At 49.3% G+C, this 21,458-nt stretch overlaps 1 protein-coding gene across 5 annotated transcripts; it reads left to right on the top strand.

Annotated features, from left to right (window-relative positions):
• Positions 1-487: 487 nt before the first annotated feature.
• On the top strand, positions 488-19,300 carry P2ry2 (purinergic receptor P2Y2). 5 transcript variants are annotated; one of them, XM_038320391.1, is made up of 4 exons: positions 490-1,102; positions 6,654-6,694; positions 9,251-9,444; positions 16,897-19,300. In XM_038320391.1, exon 4 carries the CDS (start codon positions 16,901-16,903, stop codon positions 18,023-18,025), a length of 1,125 nt encoding a protein of 374 aa, XP_038176319.1. In that variant the 5' UTR covers positions 490-1,102; positions 6,654-6,694; positions 9,251-9,444; positions 16,897-16,900; the 3' UTR covers positions 18,026-19,300. The 5 variants fall into 5 exon arrangements, with proteins under 5 accessions (XP_038176344.1, XP_038176319.1, XP_038176336.1 ...); XM_038320408.1 differs by lacking the exon at positions 6,654-6,694 and having other exon boundaries at positions 9,251-9,434; XM_038320381.1 differs by lacking the exon at positions 6,654-6,694.
• The last annotated feature ends 2,158 nt before the right edge of the window (positions 19,301-21,458 follow it).

The following is a 21,458-nucleotide window of genomic DNA, read 5'->3' as shown; positions in this document are numbered from 1 at the left end:
AGTAGGGACATGAGAGTTGCCGGCTCCGTTTCACAGAAAATGAGTCCTTGAACGGGACTCTGCATTGAAGCTGACCTGGAGCTTACGGTTCAGATTCCTGGTCAGAAATGGGACGGTGCAACCCTCTTTCATCCATCCTGTGAGTTCAGGACAGATGGGTGATGTGGTCTGTGCTCTTTTGGACTCAGTCTAGGACAGGGGCGTAAATAGGGTTCATGGCTACAGAAGTTCTTCAGAGCAGAGCATAGAGAAGAATTGAGGCAGTTCAAGATGGGAGAACAAACTGAACAGGGACTTAAGGGACCTGTTGGTGAGGTGAAGTGAGAGAGAAAGCAGATGGAGGTGGTAAAAGGGGTAAAGGCCCTTCCCGGTACCGGCAGTCGGGAGCAGATCCGTCCGGAAGTGAGATGGACTAGGGCGGCAGCGAAGGGGAGGCTGCAGGTTAGTGTAAAGGTCCATCTGTGGGCTGGGGAGCAACAGGAGCCACTCCAGCACCAAGCAAACCTGCTAAAACTTGGGCGTCTCTGAAAACCTCCCCTCTGATATGAGGAACGAGGCAGGTGGACTCTTCCCAGCCAGGATGGTCGCCTCCCGCCTTCCCTGCTCAACACCAGTTGCGGACATGCTGACCTAGCCTTGGTACAATCAGGCCGTGTCCCAAGCGGGTGACAGACTGGAGGCATCTGTCCCGGACGGCTCCTACGTTGGCCCGGAATCCGCCCCGCCCTCCTGCTAGCAGCCTGGCCGTGGGGTAAGGAGCAAGGCGGGGTGGGGCGGGACCGCCGCTCTTCCAGGCACGTGGGCCCCTGCGCGGCTGGGCTTGGGACTCGGGAACCAAGAACCGCGACTGTAGCTTTTGGAGGGGACCAGCACATCGCGGAGGTGAGGTGGGCAGCCTAGAGGGGAACGGAAGCCGGAGAGATCGCCGCCGGGTGCGGCCTGGGAACTGGCACTACAGTCGACTCAGCGCTGGACTGGAGAGCCCATTACGTGACTCTGTCCCGTGGACCCTGGCTCCCAGCCCCGATACTGAACAAAACTGGATGGTGAGAGCCGGCTGAGCTGCCGGTACGCTATTGAACTTTGTCTACTCTCGATCTTGGTGAGTGACATCCTGGTGTGTTTACCAGTGTACTGGGGAAATCTGTGTGTTAGTGGGTGAATGCGCACACCCCTGGGAAGTGAGTAGCTGAACTTAAATTAGTCTGTCTGTACCCCAGAGGACAGAGACCCGGGAGTCCTGAGAGTTCTTGTATTTGCATTCCTTCCTCTCTCCCCAGAGTCACTTTGGGTGGCCTGCTGCAGGAGTGGGGGGGGGGGAGGGGAGGTGAGATGGGGAAGACAGTGGCAGCGGTGATGGGAGGGGTGGAGGTGGTGCAGTTTCATGTAAGGACAGCTAAGACTTTAATCTGTCTGGAAACTTTTTTGTTTTGTTTTGTTTTTCGAGAAAGGGTTTCTTTGTGGTTGCTTTGTAGCCTGTGCTGGAACTAGCTCTTGTAGACCAGGCTGGCCTCGAACTCCCAGAGATCAGCCTGCCTCTGCCTCCCGGGTGATGGGATTGAAGGCGTGTGCCACCATCGCCCGGCTCTGTCTGGAAATTTTTAATCTGGCAGGTGGTCCTAGAAGGGTCTGGCAGAAGATAGACAGCGCCCTCCTCATTAGGGCTAGTGTGTGTGTGTGTGTGTGTGTGTGTGTGTGTGTGTAGATCCTGGGAACTAGCTTTTCTGGTTTGGGTCCCTGGATCAGCAGCCTTGTTTTGGATCAAGTCTGGAGTAATGGCTTTTAAAGATCAGGTTGGGGCTCCACGGAAGCGTCAGGATGCGGGTGTGAGGAAGGGGATTCTGTGAGCAGGCAGCCTCTAAAGGGCGGTCAATGCCAGCACCGTCCTGCATGAGGGGTGGGGCAAGCTCTGCCATAGAGGTCTGCCCGTCTTCTCTATGCTTGGGATTCTCCTGGGTTTTGAGGCGATGAGGAGGTTGGCCTACTGGTGGTCCTCAGGAGTGGCTGCCCGCCATGCAGACTGAAGCCAGGGCTTTCTGGTGTCCTCCTGCCCCCATGAACCAGCTGAATGTGTGAGGTGACACCAGATCTTTAATTTCATGACTGTAATTTCTTTCTTTCCTTTTATTTATAAGTGTTTATGCTACTTGTTGGAATGTTGGTGAATTGTTACAGTTTACAAAAATTCCTCATTTTATTTTGCTCCATGAGAAAGGAACCTTTATTTTGTAGATGAGAAAAATAGAGAATGTCTTGTCCAAGGTCAAAAAGGCAGATAAAAATGGGGAATCCTGCCTACCTGCCCCAGCTGAGGCCTCCCCTCTAGGACCAAAGCTTGTTTCTAGACGGAAGGGAGTTTGAACACTAGGTTCTCACTGTGTAGTCCTGGCTAGCCTGGAACTCACTATGTGGACCAGACTGACCTTGAACTCACAGAGGTTTGCCGGTAACCTAACTCTGAAGCTCTGGGATTTCTGGTGGCCTGTTTACCCAGCTGTTTCTGGATAGCCACCATTCCCCAGTCTGCTTACAGGACCAGGAAGATCTTGCTGACTGGCTGAGTAAGAAGTGCCCTCCAATGGCATCTCCTTTGTCCCCTAACTGCCTTCCCCGGGCCTGTCTGTGCACCCTTTAACCCATCCCTTCCCCTGAGATGCCCTTAGGTTCTAAGCCACCAGGGGGGCTTAATGGGAAGAACCTGGCTCAGGACCCTCCTTAATCTCTAGAGAAGTCAGTCAACTGTGTTGTGAAGCTGGGCCATCGCTGCCTTCTTACTGTGTCCCTGTCATCCAGCACAGATAGGGCACACGGCAAGTGCCAGGAAGTATTTTGGAAATGAGTGAACAGGTACAGTGGATATTCAGAAGAGAAACTTCTTGTTTCGTGAAGAGCAACCATAGTGGGTTCCTGTTTCCACCCTCTGAGACTTATGTGCCTAGACTGGTCTTGAATTCAGCCTGTAGAATGGCATTAACTTCTAATCCTCCTGCTTCCACCTTTTGAATCCTGGGCTTGTAGGTATATACCTGTTTTATTTGGTGCTGGCAATCAAACCAAAGATTTCTTGCATTCTACGTAAGCATTTTACCAACTGAGCTCTACCCCAGCTCCTTCATAGTCCTGCCGCCCAAACCCTGAAACCTGCTTCAGTCTTGCTATAGAATGAGTGGCAGGATTCATGATGGAGAGAATGGCATCCTAGACTTGCTGGGCCCAGCTCAGTCCTGCATTTTCATGTTCTGTCACTGTTATTGCAGAAGAGAGGTCTAGGCACTGGGCCTCCCTCCAGCTTGTATGGATAAAGCCTCCTGGAGAGTTCAATTTGTAAGAGAGACTTGCCCAGGCCTGGGCTTGGGTCAGGAAGGAAACTCATAGGGAGTCCCGGACCAAGACTGTACAATCTTTTCCATGGTCACCCACCCCCCAAACTCCTTGGTGCTAACTGCTTTCCATTAGTGCCATCTTTGCAAGGGTCAACTCTAAAAATTCCTTCCCTTTTAAGCGGGAGAAAAAGCTCTCAGCTTGGCATTTGAGTCCTTTCGTATGAATTCCTTGGCCCCCACATATTCCATGCCACCTAACCCTCCATGCCAGCCACACAGGATCTCCTGGCTCTTCTTCAACAGCCTGTACCCTCACCCTCTGAGTCTTGGCTTAGGCTTCCTCCCTCCCCATCTCTCTCTTTGACAACCCCAAGTTATCTATTAAGGCCAGCTCCTTGGGAAAGCTTCCACTAACCACTTCCCCAGGATACAGGTTGTCCCAGTCTCTGTGACCCTGAGTTCCTAGTCTCTGTGTTCCCTTTGGATATGGTTGGATCTCCCAAGATAACCTGTCCATCGCTGTGCACTCCTCAGAGGGCCTGGCAGAGTTCATCTCTGAAGCTGCGCATTTGCAGACACTGGCAGGCGTTTGCTGGAGCTTTGTGGCTCTTAAGATTGTGAGTTACTGTTGTGTTACTCTGAGCACAAACTCCTGGGATCTGAGAATGTCAGCTAAGGCTTTTTGGAGCCACAAGAAACAGAGCTTTGGACACAGCACCTGCTTCTGCAGGTAAACTGGAGGAACAGCATAGGATTCGGGTACTCTTGGAATTAGACTCGGAGAGTCACTGCCCAGAGGAGAGTCTGTCTCGTTGCCTTCTGTGCATCCTGTGATATGAACCTGGGTTCTCCCATCTCAGGCTGGATGCTTCCTGCCCCTCCCTGGTCACAGCTTGGACCATGACCTCTGTCTCTCTGCTGGGGACCCAGAGCAGGCCTCCTGATGAGAAGTGTTGTAGTACCCCAGAATTCAGCATTTTTCTGCCATGATGGGAAGATAGCGCCTGCAACTCCGGACTGTGCACATCTTCTCCCTGTGAGCCCCCACCCCCACTGCTCCCTGGTCTTATTCATTCTTCATCAGCTGCTCTCATGGATCTGTGATTCTTCCAGTTTGAAAGAACTCACACTCAGGGACTGGGTCTAACTTGACCCAGACTGCACAGCATAACAGGCTCCAGGCTGGGTCTTGTTAGAGGCACTCAGGTGTGCTTGGCTGGGGTGGAGTCTGGGTTCTTGTGGTTCTGAGCCCATTTAGCCCATCTCTGAAGGAAGCCCTGTGCTGTACTCAACTGAGCTGGGCCAGGTAAAATCCATGATTTGGAGTCCTGCCTTGGCTAGGTAGGCCCTTTCTCCTTGGAGACTCAGCTTTGTGTTCTGTGGAGCACCCAGTGCTCTCTCTGCCTCAGTGAGTGCTCCCAACAGCTGAGATCTTGGGAGTTTTAGGGAAAGTGCTGCAGAGCACTGGGGCCTCCTAGAATGGAGGTCTTACACCACAGACACACCACCTGATACCATCAGAGGTCACCCCTGAGCTGTGTCCCCAGACTAGACCTGGTGTAACATACCAGGCACAGCTGGGGGAATTGCTCTCCTCTAACCCCGTGGAGGATGTTTGGAAAGGGACAGACAGGCAGTGACTTAGGTTCCTAATCCTGTGCTGCTTAGATTGCCTGTACTATGCTCAAGCCAGTTGCTTAGAATTCAGGTCATCTTGCCCAGATTTGTGCTCACTCTTCCTGCACACACCTGACGCCTCCACATCTTTCTAACCACAAGTCGGGTGTCCTCTTCTCCAGGAAACCTTCCCGAGGAGGGGCCTCCCCACTACCACTGCCTCCTTTCCCAGCAAGGCCTCCTCAGCTTCCTTCAGGCGTGAGCAGCCTGAGTTGTCACTGTCTGTTTCTGGGTGTGTCTCCCTGACCCCTGACCTTGATAACAAACATCCGGAGATCAGGAAAGAATGTAATCTCAGAGCAACCGAGGACAAACCTTGGGATGCGGTGTGCTGTGGATTGCTGAGGGTTCTGGACCTCCTTCCCCTGAGGATGGGTCTGGGAGTGTGAGGTACTGATCTTAGGTCAGCCTGGCTCTACCTTGCCACGTAGCTTCACCCATAATTCCTGCAGGGCTACTTGCCTCTCTTGTCTTTGGGGGTGCTCCCATCCCTCCTGTCTCTACCCTGCATGGCAACCTCTCTCTTATTATTCTATAGTGTGTGTGTGTGTATGTATCTCTGTGTGTGTATGTGTGTGTGTGTCTCTGTGTGTGTCTGTGTGTGTGTGTGAAGTTTTTGCTCACAAGCAAGTTCTGTTCTGTTAAGAAGAGATTGACAAGCAGGCTATGGGATTGTCAGCTCTGCTCATCTAACAGCTGGCAAGGGCAGAACAGATTCTCCACCCACGCTGTGCTCTCACCTCCCTCTTGATGCTGTTCTAAGTCCAGGTCCTCAGTTCCCCTCTCAAAATCTCTTTCTGACAAAGGCAGGTAAGTAACAGGTCTCTGGGCCATGATAAGACACTCTGCCCTGAGAAGCTGGACAGGGTCCACCAGCCTGGCAGGTGGCGCATTCCAGAGCCACCCTAGTAGAGGAACTGGAATGTTGTTCAACCACCCAGGAAAGTCTGCTGCCAGCTTAGGATCAGCTCTGCTTCCTCCTCTTGGCTTTAGACTTACTAGCCTGGGACTAGTGGGAAAGGACCAGGTTGGAGTTGTCAGACCTCCTTTTCTGGAGATGAAACAAAGAGGCAGAGCTTTGGGGGGTGGTCAAAGATGAATGGCCGGGGATCTCCCTGGGGATGGCATCTGGGCATTGTAGGGTAGGGTAGGATCTAGTGGTCAAGGGAACAGCAGAACTCTGTGCTGTTTGCTAGTGTTGTGACTATAAGGAGGTTATTTTAGCTGCTGAAACCTTCAAATTAAATATGAAGAGGCTCATGAAGCCACCTAACAAAGATGGGTACAGAGAATGCTCAGCTCTCCCCACGAGACTGATGGTAAAGAATTGGGAGCTATCACTGAGTGAGACAGAATCATGTGACTGCTTCAGTCGTACTGAGACAGGAGGATGGGGGAAAGGGGAAAATGGCAGGTTTTCTAGTGATGACAGGGACCAGTTCAACTAGGACCTTGTATGTTAACTTAACAGCAGTAGGGAGCTATGGAAGGATTTGCACTCAAGGGCATGTGGTTAAAGGTAGGTATCAAGAAGACAATGTGACTAAAGAGTTAAGGTTGAACAGGCAGGGCAAGAGGGAGGCTAGGACTGAAGTAAAGAGGATGGTGGTTCCAAGGGAAAACTTAATCCTGTGTCTCTACTTCAATGCAAAGGGCATACAAGCATGTCTAAGGAACTCCGCTGGCTGAGCTTGGTGAGTGATGGGTATCAGATGGGGTGGAATATTGAGAGATGGGAACCTAGGAGGATGGCAGAGGCCCTTTGAGAAAGTGGTGTGCTCTGCCTTAGCTGGTTGGTCAGACATCTCCGGAGGACAGGGTGCAAAGGGGAGCTCTTTTATCTTGCCACCAGACTCTTCAACAGACTGCCAGATGGCAACCCACACTCTGGCCCATGTCAGCCTAAAATACCAGGCTAGGCACATCAACTCATCAGTGGCCGAGAGGCACTTCCCAGGCCCAGTCTTGTTCCTTTACCCTGCAGCCACCCGTCCCCTCCTGCTCTTCCATCTTTTTTTTTTTTTTTTTTTTTTTTTTTTTTGGTTTTTCAAGACAGGGTTTCTCTGCAGCTTTTTTAGAGCCTGTCCTGGACCTAGCACTTGTAGACCAGGCTGGCCTCGAACTCACAGAGATCCGCCTGCCTCTGCTCTTCCATCTTTATACTGCCCCTCCAGCTTGGGGGCTCCACTCCCCCACTGTTGAGAAAGTGCAGATGGAAAAAGATATTCAGGAACTGAGTTGGGAGGGGAGCTGGAAACATAGCTCAGTAGTAGAGCACTAGCCTAGCATGCTTCGGGCTCTGGATTCAACCTTCAGGACCAAAAAAAAAGGGAGTGTGTGTGGCTCACATGGGAGAGTATTTGCCCAGCACGCTTGAGGTCCTGGGTTCTCTAGCCCCAGCTCCATACAAACAGAGTGTGGTGGGGCACATCTATAAACCCAGTGTTTGGACGCTAAAGACAGAAAGTCAAGTTCATCCTCAGCTATATGGTGAGTTTGAAGTCAGCCTGAGATGTATAGCACTCTTTCTCAAGAGAAAAAAAAATTTATTCTGGACAGTGATGGTTCACACCTTTAATTCCAGCACTTGGAAGGCAGAGGCAGGCAGATCTATGAGTTCGAGGCCAGCCTGGTCTACAGAGTGAGTTCCAGGACAGGCTCCAAATAAAGTAAAAAAATTATTCAGGAGGTTCCTGGTGGGTGCTGGGACCTGTCCATACAGAGGGGTCCTTCTCCCAGGCAGTTGGAGCAAATTCCCTGTGTCTGCTGTATACGAGGGGCTCATGGCTTAGCTCTGTTCTTGAGTTTCTTCCTCTGTTAAATGGGCATTCATCTCAGGTAGCTCCAAAGGCTGTACCAGGCCCTATCTAGACCATGTCAATATGCTCCCTGCATGTGCATGTGAAAGTGTGTACTCTGGGTATCTACATGCATTTGCACCTGTGGTTCAAGTGTGTCATATGTGTGTATTTGCAATACCTGTGGAGGAATGTCTAGATGTGGAATGAAGAGGAGGGCACTCTCGTTAGACACTTATCCTGGGCAAAGGTATGTTGGCAGTGCTATGCTTGTATATGCTGGGCCAAGAAGGTATTGATTGCTTCCTGCTGTGGGGCTGAAGTGCAGAATCAGGGCCAACAGAAAGCTGGCTGGACTCTGAAGATACCAGGGGAGAACTTCCACAGTCTCCTTCCTGTGAAAGGGGGTGCCTGAGAAGGAGGCGATGAATGACAGCCCATTCTTGGAACATATGAGCTAGCAGGGGATAACAGGGTGTGTGAGCATGCAGAGGGCACTGTGATCAGGACAAACACACTAGGTCTCCTCTCGGCTTCTTTAGGGCCTCAGTGTAATGGATTAAATAAAAATGCTGCAGGATCCCCGGAGGCTGCAGTGGCAGAAACACTGCAGGTCTTCCAGGGGCAGCTGGTCCTGGGAGCAGCCAGTGTCAGGCAGGGATGGCACAGTTCCCCTAGTGGCTGCAGCAGGCCACGAGGAGAGACAGACAGATGGGCATGCCATGAGACCATGCCACAGTTCTCTGAAGGCAGCTGGACCTGGGCAAGGAGCCACGCAGAGGGCAAGAGACAGAGACATGGATAGACACACCATGCAGAGTGAGGCTGGATATTTATTTAGTGGGTTATGGAAGGGAAGAGGGAGAAGGAGAGAAGAAGGAGGAGGAGGAGGGGGAGGAGAAGGAAGGGGAGGAGAAGGAAGGGGAGGAGGAGGGGGAAGGGGAGGAGGAGGAGGAGGAGGAGGAGGAGGAGGAGGAGGAAGAGAAGAAGAAGAAGAAGAAGAAGAAGAAGAAGAAGAAGAAGAAGAAGAAGAAGAAGAAGAAGAAGAAGAAGAAGAAGAAGAAGAAGAAGAAGAAGAAAGAGAGAGAGAAAAACAGAAGAGGAGAGGAAGGGGGAGAAGTGGAAGAGACAAAGAGAGAGAAGTTACCTCTTTGAGAGGGAGATGAAAAAGGAAGAGACTCAGGCTGCAAGCAGGAAGGAAGATCTACCTGCCTCAGCAGATGGGAAGGGAGTGGGTGGGACTTGTCTCTTAAAGGGACAGGACAGATCATTACACTCAGTCCACAGTTAAATCAGAGGAGGCAATATGGGAGGGAGGGGGGAGGGAGGAAAGGAGGGAGGGAGGGAGGGGAGGGAGGGAGGGAGGGAGAGAGAGGAGAGAGAGAGAGAGAGAATGGCCAGACTGACATATTCTAAACCTACATTTGCTTCTTTGTCTCTGGGTGTCTACAGGAGCCCTCCAGGCAGCTGCTTGCCCTGAAAAATGCTGGAGGCGGGGCACAGCCTCAGGCCCAGGAACCTGTTTTTTCTGTTTCCTGCTTTGGTCCCAGCGGCTGGTCCAGGCCTGAGCATTTATGAGTGAAGAACTGGAGCCCACACAGAGCATCCTCACTTGCTCCTGAGCAAGACTGATCAGGTCCAGCCAGGTGTGGGAGGCAGGTCCCCTGGCTGGGAGTCCGGGCAGTTTGTATGTGTGTGCACTGAATTCTGCTTGCATCAACGGGATCTGAGGCAGGGACTGTGTTCTGCTCCTTTATCCCAGGTTCTGCAGCCAGACAACCCTCAGTGTCAAGCCTAGTTTTTCCAGTTCCCTCCAGTATAACCAAAACAGATAGCTTAACCTCTACGTAGGTATTTACCAGGTACTGAAGCCGCCTTGCAGAAGCTGCTTAAACCTGATCAGATTCCCACTGAATAGGAAGGTAGCAGAGGAGGGCTGCACGCTGTGGAACTGATTAGACTGAGCCAGAGGTGGGTCAGGGAAAGTATGGGGTTGCCTCAGTCACCTGACCAATCCCAGACTGTTTCCCTGGCTACAGCATAGAAGGGCAGGGCAGGGCAGGGCAGGGTCATCTGGGTCCTGTCAGTGTTGAACAAAACAGGTGGTCAAAGGATCCCTCTCAGGCAGGAGAAGGATTTGGCAGAGCCTCGTGACTTGTGGGCTCAACTCCTCTGGGTTCCCACAGCTTCTAAGGCATCATTTCCTCTTCATTCATTCATTCATCCATCCTTTCTTGCAACAAGCATTTGCGGGTCAGGCCTCTTGCTGGGCTATAGGTACAGAGAAAATCATCACGTGGATCTAGGCTTCAAAGAAACGTGTGGAAAGACAAGCTACCTTAAGGCTGGAAAAATGGCCCAAGGAACTGGTAAACTGAAAAAGTTTCAGTGATAAGCAACACTGAGAAAGAGCCTGGAGAAATGGGTGGGACAAGTCTAGTCTTTAAAGGATCATTCTGGAAAGGTTTCTGAGGCCGTCAGTACAGTGTGAATGAGGGTGAGGCCTGGATGGACTCTCTAGGACTCACTTCTCCAGGAAACTGGGAGTTCCTGGGACACTGCCAGCCAGAACCAGGCATAACAGCAGAGCCAGCCAGTGGAGGGGGCCAGTGACCAAGTCAGATAGAGCAGTCTCCATGGAGCTGAGGTGAGGTTTCAGGGGAGCAGAGATCAGGAACTGGTGCTGAAGGAGAGGGCTGGGAACTAGAAAATGGGCTTTACAGATTAGTGAGTTGACCTAGGGAGGGAGAGGATGGGCAGTGTCAGTCTGGACCAGGGCCACTGTGATAGAGTTCTCAGCTGGCCTAGAGGGCAGAGACCAGGATGTCTTAAGACAGGTGGAAAGGGAGCTCTGTGGTTCTGGGGACAAGGAAGTTCCCACCCTGCCTCTAAGTGTCAGAGATTCCACCAGCAGGAAACAGCAGCTGTGCCTCTCAGTGGAGACCAGCGGGCAGGGACAGAGGTGCAGAGGTGACAGCAGAGGAAGGTCTTCTGTAGAAGGAGCGGTGGGCTGTGTCCCGCCACCCGGCTAGCTTTGACCAAAATAATTACACAGAAACTGTATTCTTTTAAACACTGCCTGGCCCATAGTTTTAGCCTCTTATTGGCTAATTCTCACATCTTTCTTTAACCCATATTTAGTAATCTGTGTAGCACCATGAGGTGTGGCTTAACAGGAGAGATCTTAACCTGCGTCCATCTCGGAGAGGAGAAGCATGGCGACTCACTATGGCGACTGCCTGAAGCATCTCCCCACTCCTGCTACCCAGCATTCTGTTCTGTCTACTCCGCCTACCTAATTTTCTGTTCTCTTAAAGGGCCAAGGCAGTTTTCTTTATTAATTAACCAATGAAAGTAACATAGACAGATAACTCTCCTCCATCATTTCCCCTTTTTCTGTTTAAACAAAAAAGAAAGGCTTCAACTTTAACATAGCAAAATTACATATAACAAAACAGTTATCAAGCAAGTATTTCAGTTACAATATTTAGATCTATTTTATCTTTTATCATAACTAAGGAAAGCTATAACTATCTATTTATTCTTCAACTCTATCAAAGACTCCAGAAGGATATAATATTACCTAAGTAAACAAGTCATATGCAACTTTCAAACTCTAGAAATGACAGAGACAACTCGCTGCCTGGACAGTCACCCAAAGTTCCTCTGTACCGTTGGGGCATCCATCTTCAGCCTACAGGCCCATAAGTATCCAGCAGACATTTCCATGAAGTAGGAAATTCCAAAGACAGTTCAGTCACTTTCTGCTGTGTCCTGCAGAACGTCTTGCAGACTCTTTCATGAATCAGGAACCCCAAAAGACCATCTCACCTTTAGGCAAGTTCAGCAGTCCTCTTTCTGTGGGTTCCTTGTGTCCAGTTTATGCAACAGTCCAGGCAAGAGCAGTTTCTTGCCCAAATGGCTAACAAACTCCATAAGTAGCCTCTTTGATGCCCATCTTCCTCTTGAAGTAGATTGGTGCTGCCAGGAGCAGATGTGTCTCATTGTCATGAAAAACCCTAAGTTATTAAAACATTAAATGCCATATTCTGCAGTCTTTGAAAGATATGAAGAATGCCTATCTGAAATATATCTATGCACATCTAGAAAATCTAACTAACATGACTACAAGCTTGACTAATATTGATGATTATCCAGTAACAACCTATATTTCCTAATTATACATTACATTTTAAAATGAACTACACAATCACAATAGCTTAATCAAGATCAGAAATACATATAACAAATTGACCTTAAAATCCATATCAATGCAAATTATTCATATCTATATCATATCCCCCTTTAAATGTAAAAGAACATTTATAAACAATATTTGGGAATGTGGGTGCAGTTATTTCTCTCCAAACTGCTTCCTGCTGAATGGGGGTGCTGTTAATCAGATCTTTGATGGTGTAACCTGTGTGCCAGGTTCATCTCAGTTGGCAGTTGAGTGAAGTAATTTCTTGAGGGTGTTCACAGCAACCTTTCAGGAGGGCGTGGCCTATCATACCACATTGGGATAGAAGCAATCCACAGTGTCTCATCCTCTGTGAAAACAAAAGACCCTCTTTTCCAAAGCATCATGTTCTTAGATCCAAATTCTGAAGTCATACCGTTAAGATGTCCATTCTGGTCTAGCTTGGCAGTCCATATAATGAAATGTCTCTCTGTACTTAGTTCCTTTACAGTCAAAAAATTCAAAGAAAACACAACAAAATACATCATCCAGACTCTCTGTGAATTTTTTATTTTTAAGTGGCTTATTTTTACTCTATCACTTTACTTTTTTTAATCTATAACTATCTGTACTCTGTCTTTTTAAAGATTTTACCCTTTTTTAAGGCATTAACTTTATTTTTTATATTTTTTTCTCTCTCTCAAGCCTACGTACATTCACCCAACATTGTGACCTATATGGGGGTCTTCTATGTCTGAATCTGTCCTATTGTGAATCTGTAATTTTTTTACTGTCGAGAAACATGTTTGATTTGTGCCTTTACATTGCTAAGCACTTAAGACTCTAAGCTGTGACATTCCTAGGTCAAAAACAGGTACTGTGTGCTTGCCCATTGGCCCGGTCTCAGAGCACTCTCCTTCCGATCCTAAGTGGGAACACAAATATCCAGGCCCATAAAAGCCATTGAAATGCTTTAAAGCCAGAGTTCGCACTGGCAGCACAGGGCAGGAAGCTGCGTTTTTAAAACAGCACAGGTTTTTTCCTGTTATGGCAGCTGAGTCAGGGAAATTTCTCGTGGCACACCAGCAAACAGCAAAAAGCTGTGTTAAAGTCTGTCTCTCCTTTATTTAAAGCCCTCTCAGGTTTTTAAGTGGATTTAGTCACCACGTTGGAGTGCCAATCTGTAGAAGGAACTGGCGGGCTGTGTCCCGCCACCCGGCTAGCTTTGCCCAAAATAATTACATGGAAACTATTCTTTTAAACACTTGCCTGGCCCATAGTTTTAGCCTCTTATTGGCTAATTCTCACATCTTTCTTTAACCCATATTTAGTAATCTGTGTAGCACCACGAGGTGTGGCTTAACAGGAGAGATCTTAACCTGCGTCCATCTCGGAGAGGAGAAGCATGGCGACTCACTATGGCGACTGCCTGAAGCATCTCCCCACTCCTGCTACCCAGCATTCTGTTCTGTCTACTCCGCCTACCTAATTTTCTGTTCTCTTAAAGGGCCAAGGCAGTTTTCTTTATTAATTAACCAATAAAAGTAACATAGACAGATAACTCTCCTCCATCAGTCTTCCACAGGGCCCAGCTCCTCCCGAACCACCATTCCCCAAGGTGGGGGATTTGACACCAAAGAGGGAGGAGGGCTCCTTACCTGGGAGGCTTGCTCAGTCTGCTGTGGTCCTTCAGTCCAGGACACTTGCTCCCTGCCTGCAACTGAGAGCTGTGTTGGTATTGTCATTTTGTTTTGCTTTGCTTTAAACAGAGAATGTAGAATTATTATGGAAAAATGAGAAAATAATTCCATAAAGTGCCTCCAAGGGAGGACTAGTATGGTTTAAACAACATTTTGTTGTTGTTAAAATAACTATTTCTTGGAGTTGGAGAGGTATCTTAACAGTCTTCTTACAGAGGACCCAGGTTTGGTTTCCATTTGGCAGTTCACAACCATTTGTAACCCCAGTTCATGGAACTGGATGCCTCATTCAGGGCGCAAGACAGCACATGTATATCCAGGCAAACACTCATACACATAAATTGTTAATTACTATTTCTGGCCTGGAGAAAGGCTCAATGGTACAGAGCTATTGCTCCTCTTGCAGAGGACCCAGCATCTACATGATGGCTCACCACCATCCCTAACTCCAGTTTCAGGGATTCTGATCACCTTCTGATCTCTGCAGGCGTTAGGTGCACACACGTCACATGCACATACATGCAGGTAAAACATTCATATACATAAAATAAATAGATACATAAAAAGTTTTTTATTTATTGTGAATCTGTTCAATGAGATAAGATTTAGTTATACATCTTGTTCTCTGTAGCCAAACATTATTATTTCAAGGAAATGGAGGTGAAGGAAGCCAATTATCCACTGCTCACCACAATGTACTATGTCAAGTCTTGCCTTAGGCCTCTTTGGACAAAACCTTTCTATTCTAGCCCAGGCAGAGTTGTTATTTCCTTTTTTATCCACATACTTCATATTTGTGATGTCAGCTGTTTATTTTGTATGTCTGCCAATGTGTGTGCACAGTGCCCATGTGAAGGTCAGAGGACCACGTGGGAGTCTCTTCTACTGTGTGGGGTCCTCGGATTGACCTCAGTCTTGGCAACAAGTGCCTTTACCCATTGGGTCATTGCACCAGCCCCTCACTGCTTGTTCTGAGACAGTCTTTCTATGTAGCCAGGCTCATTCAAACCCTGCTGCTCCTGCCTCAGCCTCCTGAGTATTGGGATGGCAAATGCGGGCTCCTCACATTAGTCTGAAAGAGCACCGGTCACAAGGTGGATGCAGAGAGGAGGAAAGTGGCCACCAGACCTCCAGGCATTCATTGTCCAGTGGCTGCTCAGTGAGTAACATGGAATAAAGTGGCAGACACAGACAAAGACATGCTGTGCAAAAGGGGCCAGGGGAGGCTCCACCGAGGAAAACTCCCTACTTTGGAGGACTCGTCCGGAAGGTCACTGCTCCATCTGGATGTCTCCTCACAGGTGGAGAACAGAATTGCTGTATGCAGACGTAAAACGTCCCAGAATACAATAGTAACACCTTTTTTAAAAAAAAGTTGAGGCCAGGTGGTATTGGTGTGCATCTTTAATTCTAGTACTGGGGCTGAAGGTAGTGGGGGAGGCAGAGGCAGGCGGATCTCTCTGAGTTTGAAGCCAGCCTGCTCTACAGAGAGAGTTCCAGGGCATCCAGGGTTTCATGGAGAAACCCTGTTTTGAAAATATGAAAAGAAAAAAAGTAGAACAAAGGGCTGGAGATGTCTCCGTGGTTGTTCCTGTCCCCAGTACCCACAGCGCAGCTCTGTAGTTTCAGTTCCAGTGACTGTTCTGACTCTGTGGGCATCAGGCACATACTTGGGGCACAGATACACACACAGGCGAGGCATTCACACACACACACACACACACACACACACACACAATTAAAAATCTAAAAAGGAAATTGAACAAGAAACTGGATGATAGAAGATGGAGACTGTTGCAGATTCTCCAGCTCGCAGAGAATAGAGACTGAGTTTGAAAGTCCGTGAGGGCTCCAGACATGCTGGATGCCCAGGCCAGAGAAGCCTCAGTGGGCAGTGGCACTGGAGCACAGCAGAAGGCCGATATTCTGAAATTATACCCACTGTATAGCCTGACTTCCTTTGGACTGCCAGCTCCCGAAGAGTGACAGGGAGTCTTTTTATTAATTATGAAAGCTTGACTTTTTTCAACTAACTCTTTTTTTTTGTTCCTTTTGGTTTTGTTTGTTTTGTTTTTTGAGACAGGGTTTCTCTGTGTAGTTTTGAAACCTTCAGGCTGGCCTTGAACTCACAGAAATCCTCCAGCCTCTGCCTCCTGAGTGCTGGGATTAAAGGAGTGTGCTACCACTGCCTGGCCTTCAACTAGCCCTTAAAACTTAAATTAGCCCATTTATATTAATCTATGTTCTGCCACATGTTCATTACCTCTCCTCCATACTGTACTTCCATCTTCCTCGCTGGCAAATCCCCTACCCTCAGATTCTTCCCCTAAGTTCCCCTCTCTCCCTGGAAGTCCTGCCTATCCTCTCCTGCCTAGCTATTGGCCATTCAGTTTTTTATTAAACCAATCAGAAGGTGCCTTAGGTAGGTGAAGTAAAACAGAAATGTCTTTACACAGTGTGACCAAATATCTTGCAACTCATCTGGAATCTCCAGATCTCAGTTACACGCTTCTGAATCTTCGATCTTGAACTCTATGGTTCAGGGATTTAGAGCAAGGGTCAGCAGGTTCTAGAGTAAATATTTTAGACTTTAAAAACTACATAGTCTTGAGGACAACTGCTCAATTCAACACAGGTGTGGCTGTGCCCCAATAGTACTTCACTTACAGAAACAGGCTAATGGGTAGAGTCAACCCTTGGACTTTGCTCAACCTGTCATGATGTTAGAATTGTGTAATGTTGGTTTTCATGGATCTCACAAGTTTCCGAGGCTTTAGGAGATTCTGGGTCCAGGAGAGATGCAGATCACATGACAATAAAAGTTTTGAATTGGGTAAACAAGTGAGGGTTTTTGCTTGTTTGTTTTGTTTTGTAGATGATCTTTTTGTTGTTGTTTAGTTTGTTTTGAGACAGGGTCTTACTATGGATCCCAGGCTGACCTTTGACTGACTATGTGGCCCAAGCAGGTCTTCCTGACAATTCTGCCTCTTCCTCCCCAAGAGTTAGGATTACAAGAGTGTACCACCACATCTGGTTTAGGCAAATCTTTAGTGTGTGTGTTGCTGGAGTATAACCCAGGGCCTCCTGCATGCTAAGCAAGTGTTTTGTTACAAGCTATACCTCTTGCCCTAGGCAGATCTTAACAGGGTGTGTGGGGATGTGAGTCCCTTTGAGCACCAGTCCTGATGGCTTCCTCTTCACACCTCCCTTTCCTTCAGGGCAATGGCAGTAGACGGGGACTCCTGGAATAGCACCATCAATGGCACCTGGGAGGGGGATGAACTGGGCTACAAGTGCCGCTTCAACGAGGACTTCAAGTATGTGCTGCTGCCCACGTCCTACGGCATGGTGTGCGTGCTCGGGTTGTGCCTGAACGTTGTGGCTCTTTACATCTTCCTGTGCCGCCTCAAGACCTGGAACGCCTCCACCACGTACATGTTCCACCTGGCGGTTTCTGACTCTCTTTACGCAGCCTCTCTGCCGCTGTTGGTTTATTACTATGCCCAGGGGGACCACTGGCCATTTAGCACAGTGCTTTGCAAGCTGGTGCGTTTCCTCTTCTACACCAACCTCTACTGCAGCATCCTCTTTCTCACCTGCATCAGTGTGCACCGGTGCCTGGGTGTCTTGCGCCCTCTGCACTCTTTGCGCTGGGGCCGTGCCCGCTATGCCCGCCGTGTGGCTGCGGTGGTGTGGATTCTGGTGCTGGCCTGCCAGGCACCCGTGCTATACTTTGTCACCACCAGTGTACGGGGGACCCGCATCACCTGCCACGACACCTCGGCCCGAGAGCTCTTCAGCCATTTTGTGGCCTACAGCTCCGTCATGTTGAGTCTGCTCTTCGCTGTGCCCTTTTCCATCATCCTTGTCTGTTATGTACTCATGGCGCGGCGGCTGCTCAAACCAGCTTATGGGACCACAGGTCTGCCTCGGGCCAAGCGCAAATCTGTGCGCACCATTGCCCTGGTGCTGGCCGTCTTTGCCCTCTGCTTCCTGCCTTTTCATGTTACCCGCACCCTCTACTACTCCTTCCGATCACTTGACCTCAGTTGTCACACCCTCAATGCCATCAACATGGCATACAAGATCACCCGGCCATTGGCCAGCGCCAACAGTTGCCTTGACCCTGTGCTCTACTTCTTGGCAGGGCAGAGACTTGTCCGTTTTGCCCGAGATGCCAAGCCACCCACAGAACCCATCCCCCGTCCCCAGGCTCGTCGCAGGCTGGGCCTGCACAGGTCTCACAGGACTGACACAGCCAGGAAAGATGTGTCGATCAGCAGTGATGACTCAAGACAGACAGAGTCCACTGCAGCTGGGAACCAGACTAAGGACATTCGACTATAGGTCAGAGCCCTCAGGCATGCTCATGTTCACGTGGAAGCTTATTCAAATGGGTCGATGTCCTCCGATGCGGATCATCAGCAATTCTCATTTGGCAACAGCTCAGAAAGTCCCCAAATCATTTATCTGTGTGAGTTGGGAAATCACACATAAGAAAGGCATTGACACCTGACTCCCATGCAGACAGTTGCCATTCCTGCCAAGGTTGGGGTTTAGGAAGGCTGTTTCAGCCTCATAAATCAAGGGAGGAGCAAGCCCAGAGGAGACACAGCAGAATCCAGGCTAGCTACCTGAAGTAGGAGTGGGGATCACAAGGTGACTGGTGCACTCTTATGAGTGAGCAGCGCTGAGTCCCCATCGTTGCTTGGGATGGAACTGGCACTCCAGTGGACTCAGCTCAAAGGAAGAACCCCAGGCCGAGAGACAAACACCTGAGGACTGATTTTAGTTCCATCTGGAGGCTCCCCTGGGCTGGAAGCCGGGTAGAAACCATAACTTATATCAAAGATCGTGCTGCCTGTCAGGCTGTGCTCCTCCGCATGGTCAGAGGACAGGGCCTGGCCAGGGAAGCGTTCGTCACCTATGCAAAAGCCAGTTATTTCTCCCGGAAGTCTCTATCAGGGATCCCTCTTCAGACCCCCAGGTCAACCCTGCTTTTAAGCCTCCTGTCTTCTGTATTGTACTATGCCAAACATGGAGAAGAGTCAAGTAGGAGTCTAGTTCTTGGAGTTTCTCAGTTCACATGACTTCACATGTGCCGGTAAATGTCAAACCGTTTAACTGAACTGGGAGGGAGACCTTTTGTTGTGGGGCAAGAAGCCCCACCATAGCCAAGCAAACTTCAACTTCCAATTACCAACACAATGGCAGCCTCTGCAAAATTCCTAAAAATCAACAACTGGTTCTTTTTTGTGGGGAGTGGGAAGTTAGCGTTGCTGGTTAGATAGGATCTCAGGTAACCATTGGTGGCCTCAAATTTGCCATGTAGCTGAAGCTGAGCTCGAACTCCGTACCTTCTTGTCTTCATATCCTAAGTGCTTTGACTACAGGCAGATGTCACACCTATCCCAACAACTGGTTTTTAAAAGCAGGTGCAGGGTACTTCATCACAAGCCACACTGTGTAGCTAGGACTGTGTGACCCCTGGTCAGGGAGGGTTCCCTAGAATGCCAGGAAGTGGACAGGCCAACTCTGGGGTTTAGGCAGGGACAGACACACCTTGTCTGCCTCCTAAATCTCCCTTCTCCCCTCTCTGCCATTAAAGGCGAGGCATCCCCACTTGCTCTTTGTGCATTTTGTTGGTTTGAGATATTGCTTAGAATTACCTGGAATTCCTGGGCTCAAAGGATTCACCTCTGCCCCCACATAACTGGTTATAAACAGTCTTTTTATACAGCTTACCTCCAGAGCACCCTCAAGTGACAAGGAGCCATCACAGGCCGGGACCCAAGGTATTATTCTGCATTATGTGTGTAGTTTAATGTCATCTGCCCAGAGTAGTGTGAGATGCTTACCTCCCACATTCTGTGTTCACCCTACAGTTAGTGACCTGGAGTCTCTCTGAGCTTTGGTGACTTCCATTTATGGACTATGACTGCCCTGGGTCTTTCCTGCAGGCCTGAACTTCCTATAACACAGATCCTTCCTACATAGAAACTGAGAACTGTGCTGAGACCTGGAGGCACAGATCCTTTACTGTTCACTGTGGTTGGGGATAGGACCGTTTTCACCATGGACCAGAGTCCCCTTAGTTTCCCTTCTCCCCCTGTAGCTGCCCTAGAGACCAGATAACTCAGCACCCATGTGGATAGAGACTACACTGTCGTGCCCCCAGGAAGCTTTCTTTGAACCACTGCATGCAGATTTCGGAGGACACAGTCTAGGGGACAGGAAGAGCTCTCACCACCTAGTTCTGTGGCAGCCACTGATAGTAATGGAACCAGGGGGCTAGGCCTATAGCCCTACATCCAGGAACCAATCAGACTGCTGTACACATCCAACCTTGTTGCCCAGGGTCCAGATCACTTGCCTAGCGGGTAAGATTCCTGACCCTTCTGCCTTGTGCTATTTTCAGCCCAAGTTAAGACCAAGATTTTCCATCAACCTCAGACCATTGTCCAGCAATGATGTGAGGTGACCTGTCTATCCTCAAAATATCTCTTCTTACCCTCTGGGCCTCTCTGCCCACTTCCTCCCCTGATAACGTGTCCTAGGGCTGCTGACTCCTGGAGGCCACTGTAAAAGGGCACAGGAGCCACCCAGCCACTAGACAAAAGCCCAGCTGCAGACTCAAACCAGAGTGGGAGGGAGCCTGTCCAAGGTCAGTGGGCAGGCCAGTGTGGTTCCTGGGTGTCGCCAGGGGCTTGGGCTGCTCCTGTTGCTGTTCCACACCTCCAGAATAGGTCAGTGACTTCGTGAATGTCCTGCATCCCCAGTATCTCCCAGCTCCTCCCCCAAGAGCTGGAGAATTGAGACCAGGGACTTAACACAGGAGAACTAGGAGGGGGCAAGCTGAACAAAAAGGGTGAATGCATGCTGGTCTCTATAGCTGTTGTTCTCAGTGAACACCATGTGACCAGGCATGAGCCCTCGGACCCAGGTGTCCCTGGAGGACCGATGCCCTTGTCCTGCGAGATCAGAGAAGATCACAGACAACATGTCTCATTGTTCCAGTGTTGGTGCGTGTCTGGCCCATGCCAGCCCTGTGCTACAATCATCGTGGCAGATTTGGACTGGTCTGTTTAGAATGGGTCATAGGGTCTACAGCTCATGTGGTGAACTGTGTCTCAGGCACCAAACGGGACTCACACGCGACTCATTTATCCTTCACAACCAGTCTGTGAGGTAGATATTATCAGTGCCGCTTAACAGCAGACAAAGCAGGAGCCAGCAATTCTAGATGAGTTGCAGGTTATAAAGCCAAGGTTGACTGAGTCAAGAAAAAGTCCGGATCCCCAGAGGTCCCAGTGATCCTCTATGTCCCACATGTCAACGGGCAGGAGAGTCTATCGGTGCTCTTTCTCTTGACTCAGGCCCAGACAGTCAGTGTAGTGGGAAGGGGAGCAACACCCAGGTCTGGTTTGAAGGTCATACCTAATCTTCCAACATAGTTCCTTGGACCAATTGTTCCATCTCGTAGCACCTCACTTTGTCATCTCAATGAGATACAGCTACCCATACAGGCTCTTACCTGGGTACACACACACACACACACACACACACACACACACACCACTTAGTCCAGTGTCCGCCACACAGAAAATGTTCCACACGCACACTGCCAGGGACATGAATAAGCCCTTGGACCTAGCCTTCCCAGAGTTCAGTCAGCAAGTGCCTGGGTCCCTATTGCTCAGAAATCCTCAAACCAAAATCCCTACCCCACAGGCTGTGGAAGAAAATATGTAGGTCCATCTAGGGGAAAGTGTGATTCAAT

The sequence above is a fragment of the Arvicola amphibius genome, chromosome 1 (assembly GCF_903992535.2).
Source record: "Arvicola amphibius chromosome 1, mArvAmp1.2, whole genome shotgun sequence".
Taxonomy (NCBI): domain Eukaryota; kingdom Metazoa; phylum Chordata; class Mammalia; order Rodentia; family Cricetidae; genus Arvicola; species Arvicola amphibius.
The sequence above is the reverse complement of the archived record's forward strand: the minus strand, read 5'-3'. Positions and strand labels throughout refer to the sequence as shown.

Coding starts and splice junctions, on each gene's coding strand:
- P2ry2 (XM_038320416.1), top strand. CDS start 16,901: ATGGCAGTAGACGGGGACTCCTGGAATAGCACCATCAATGGCACCTGG.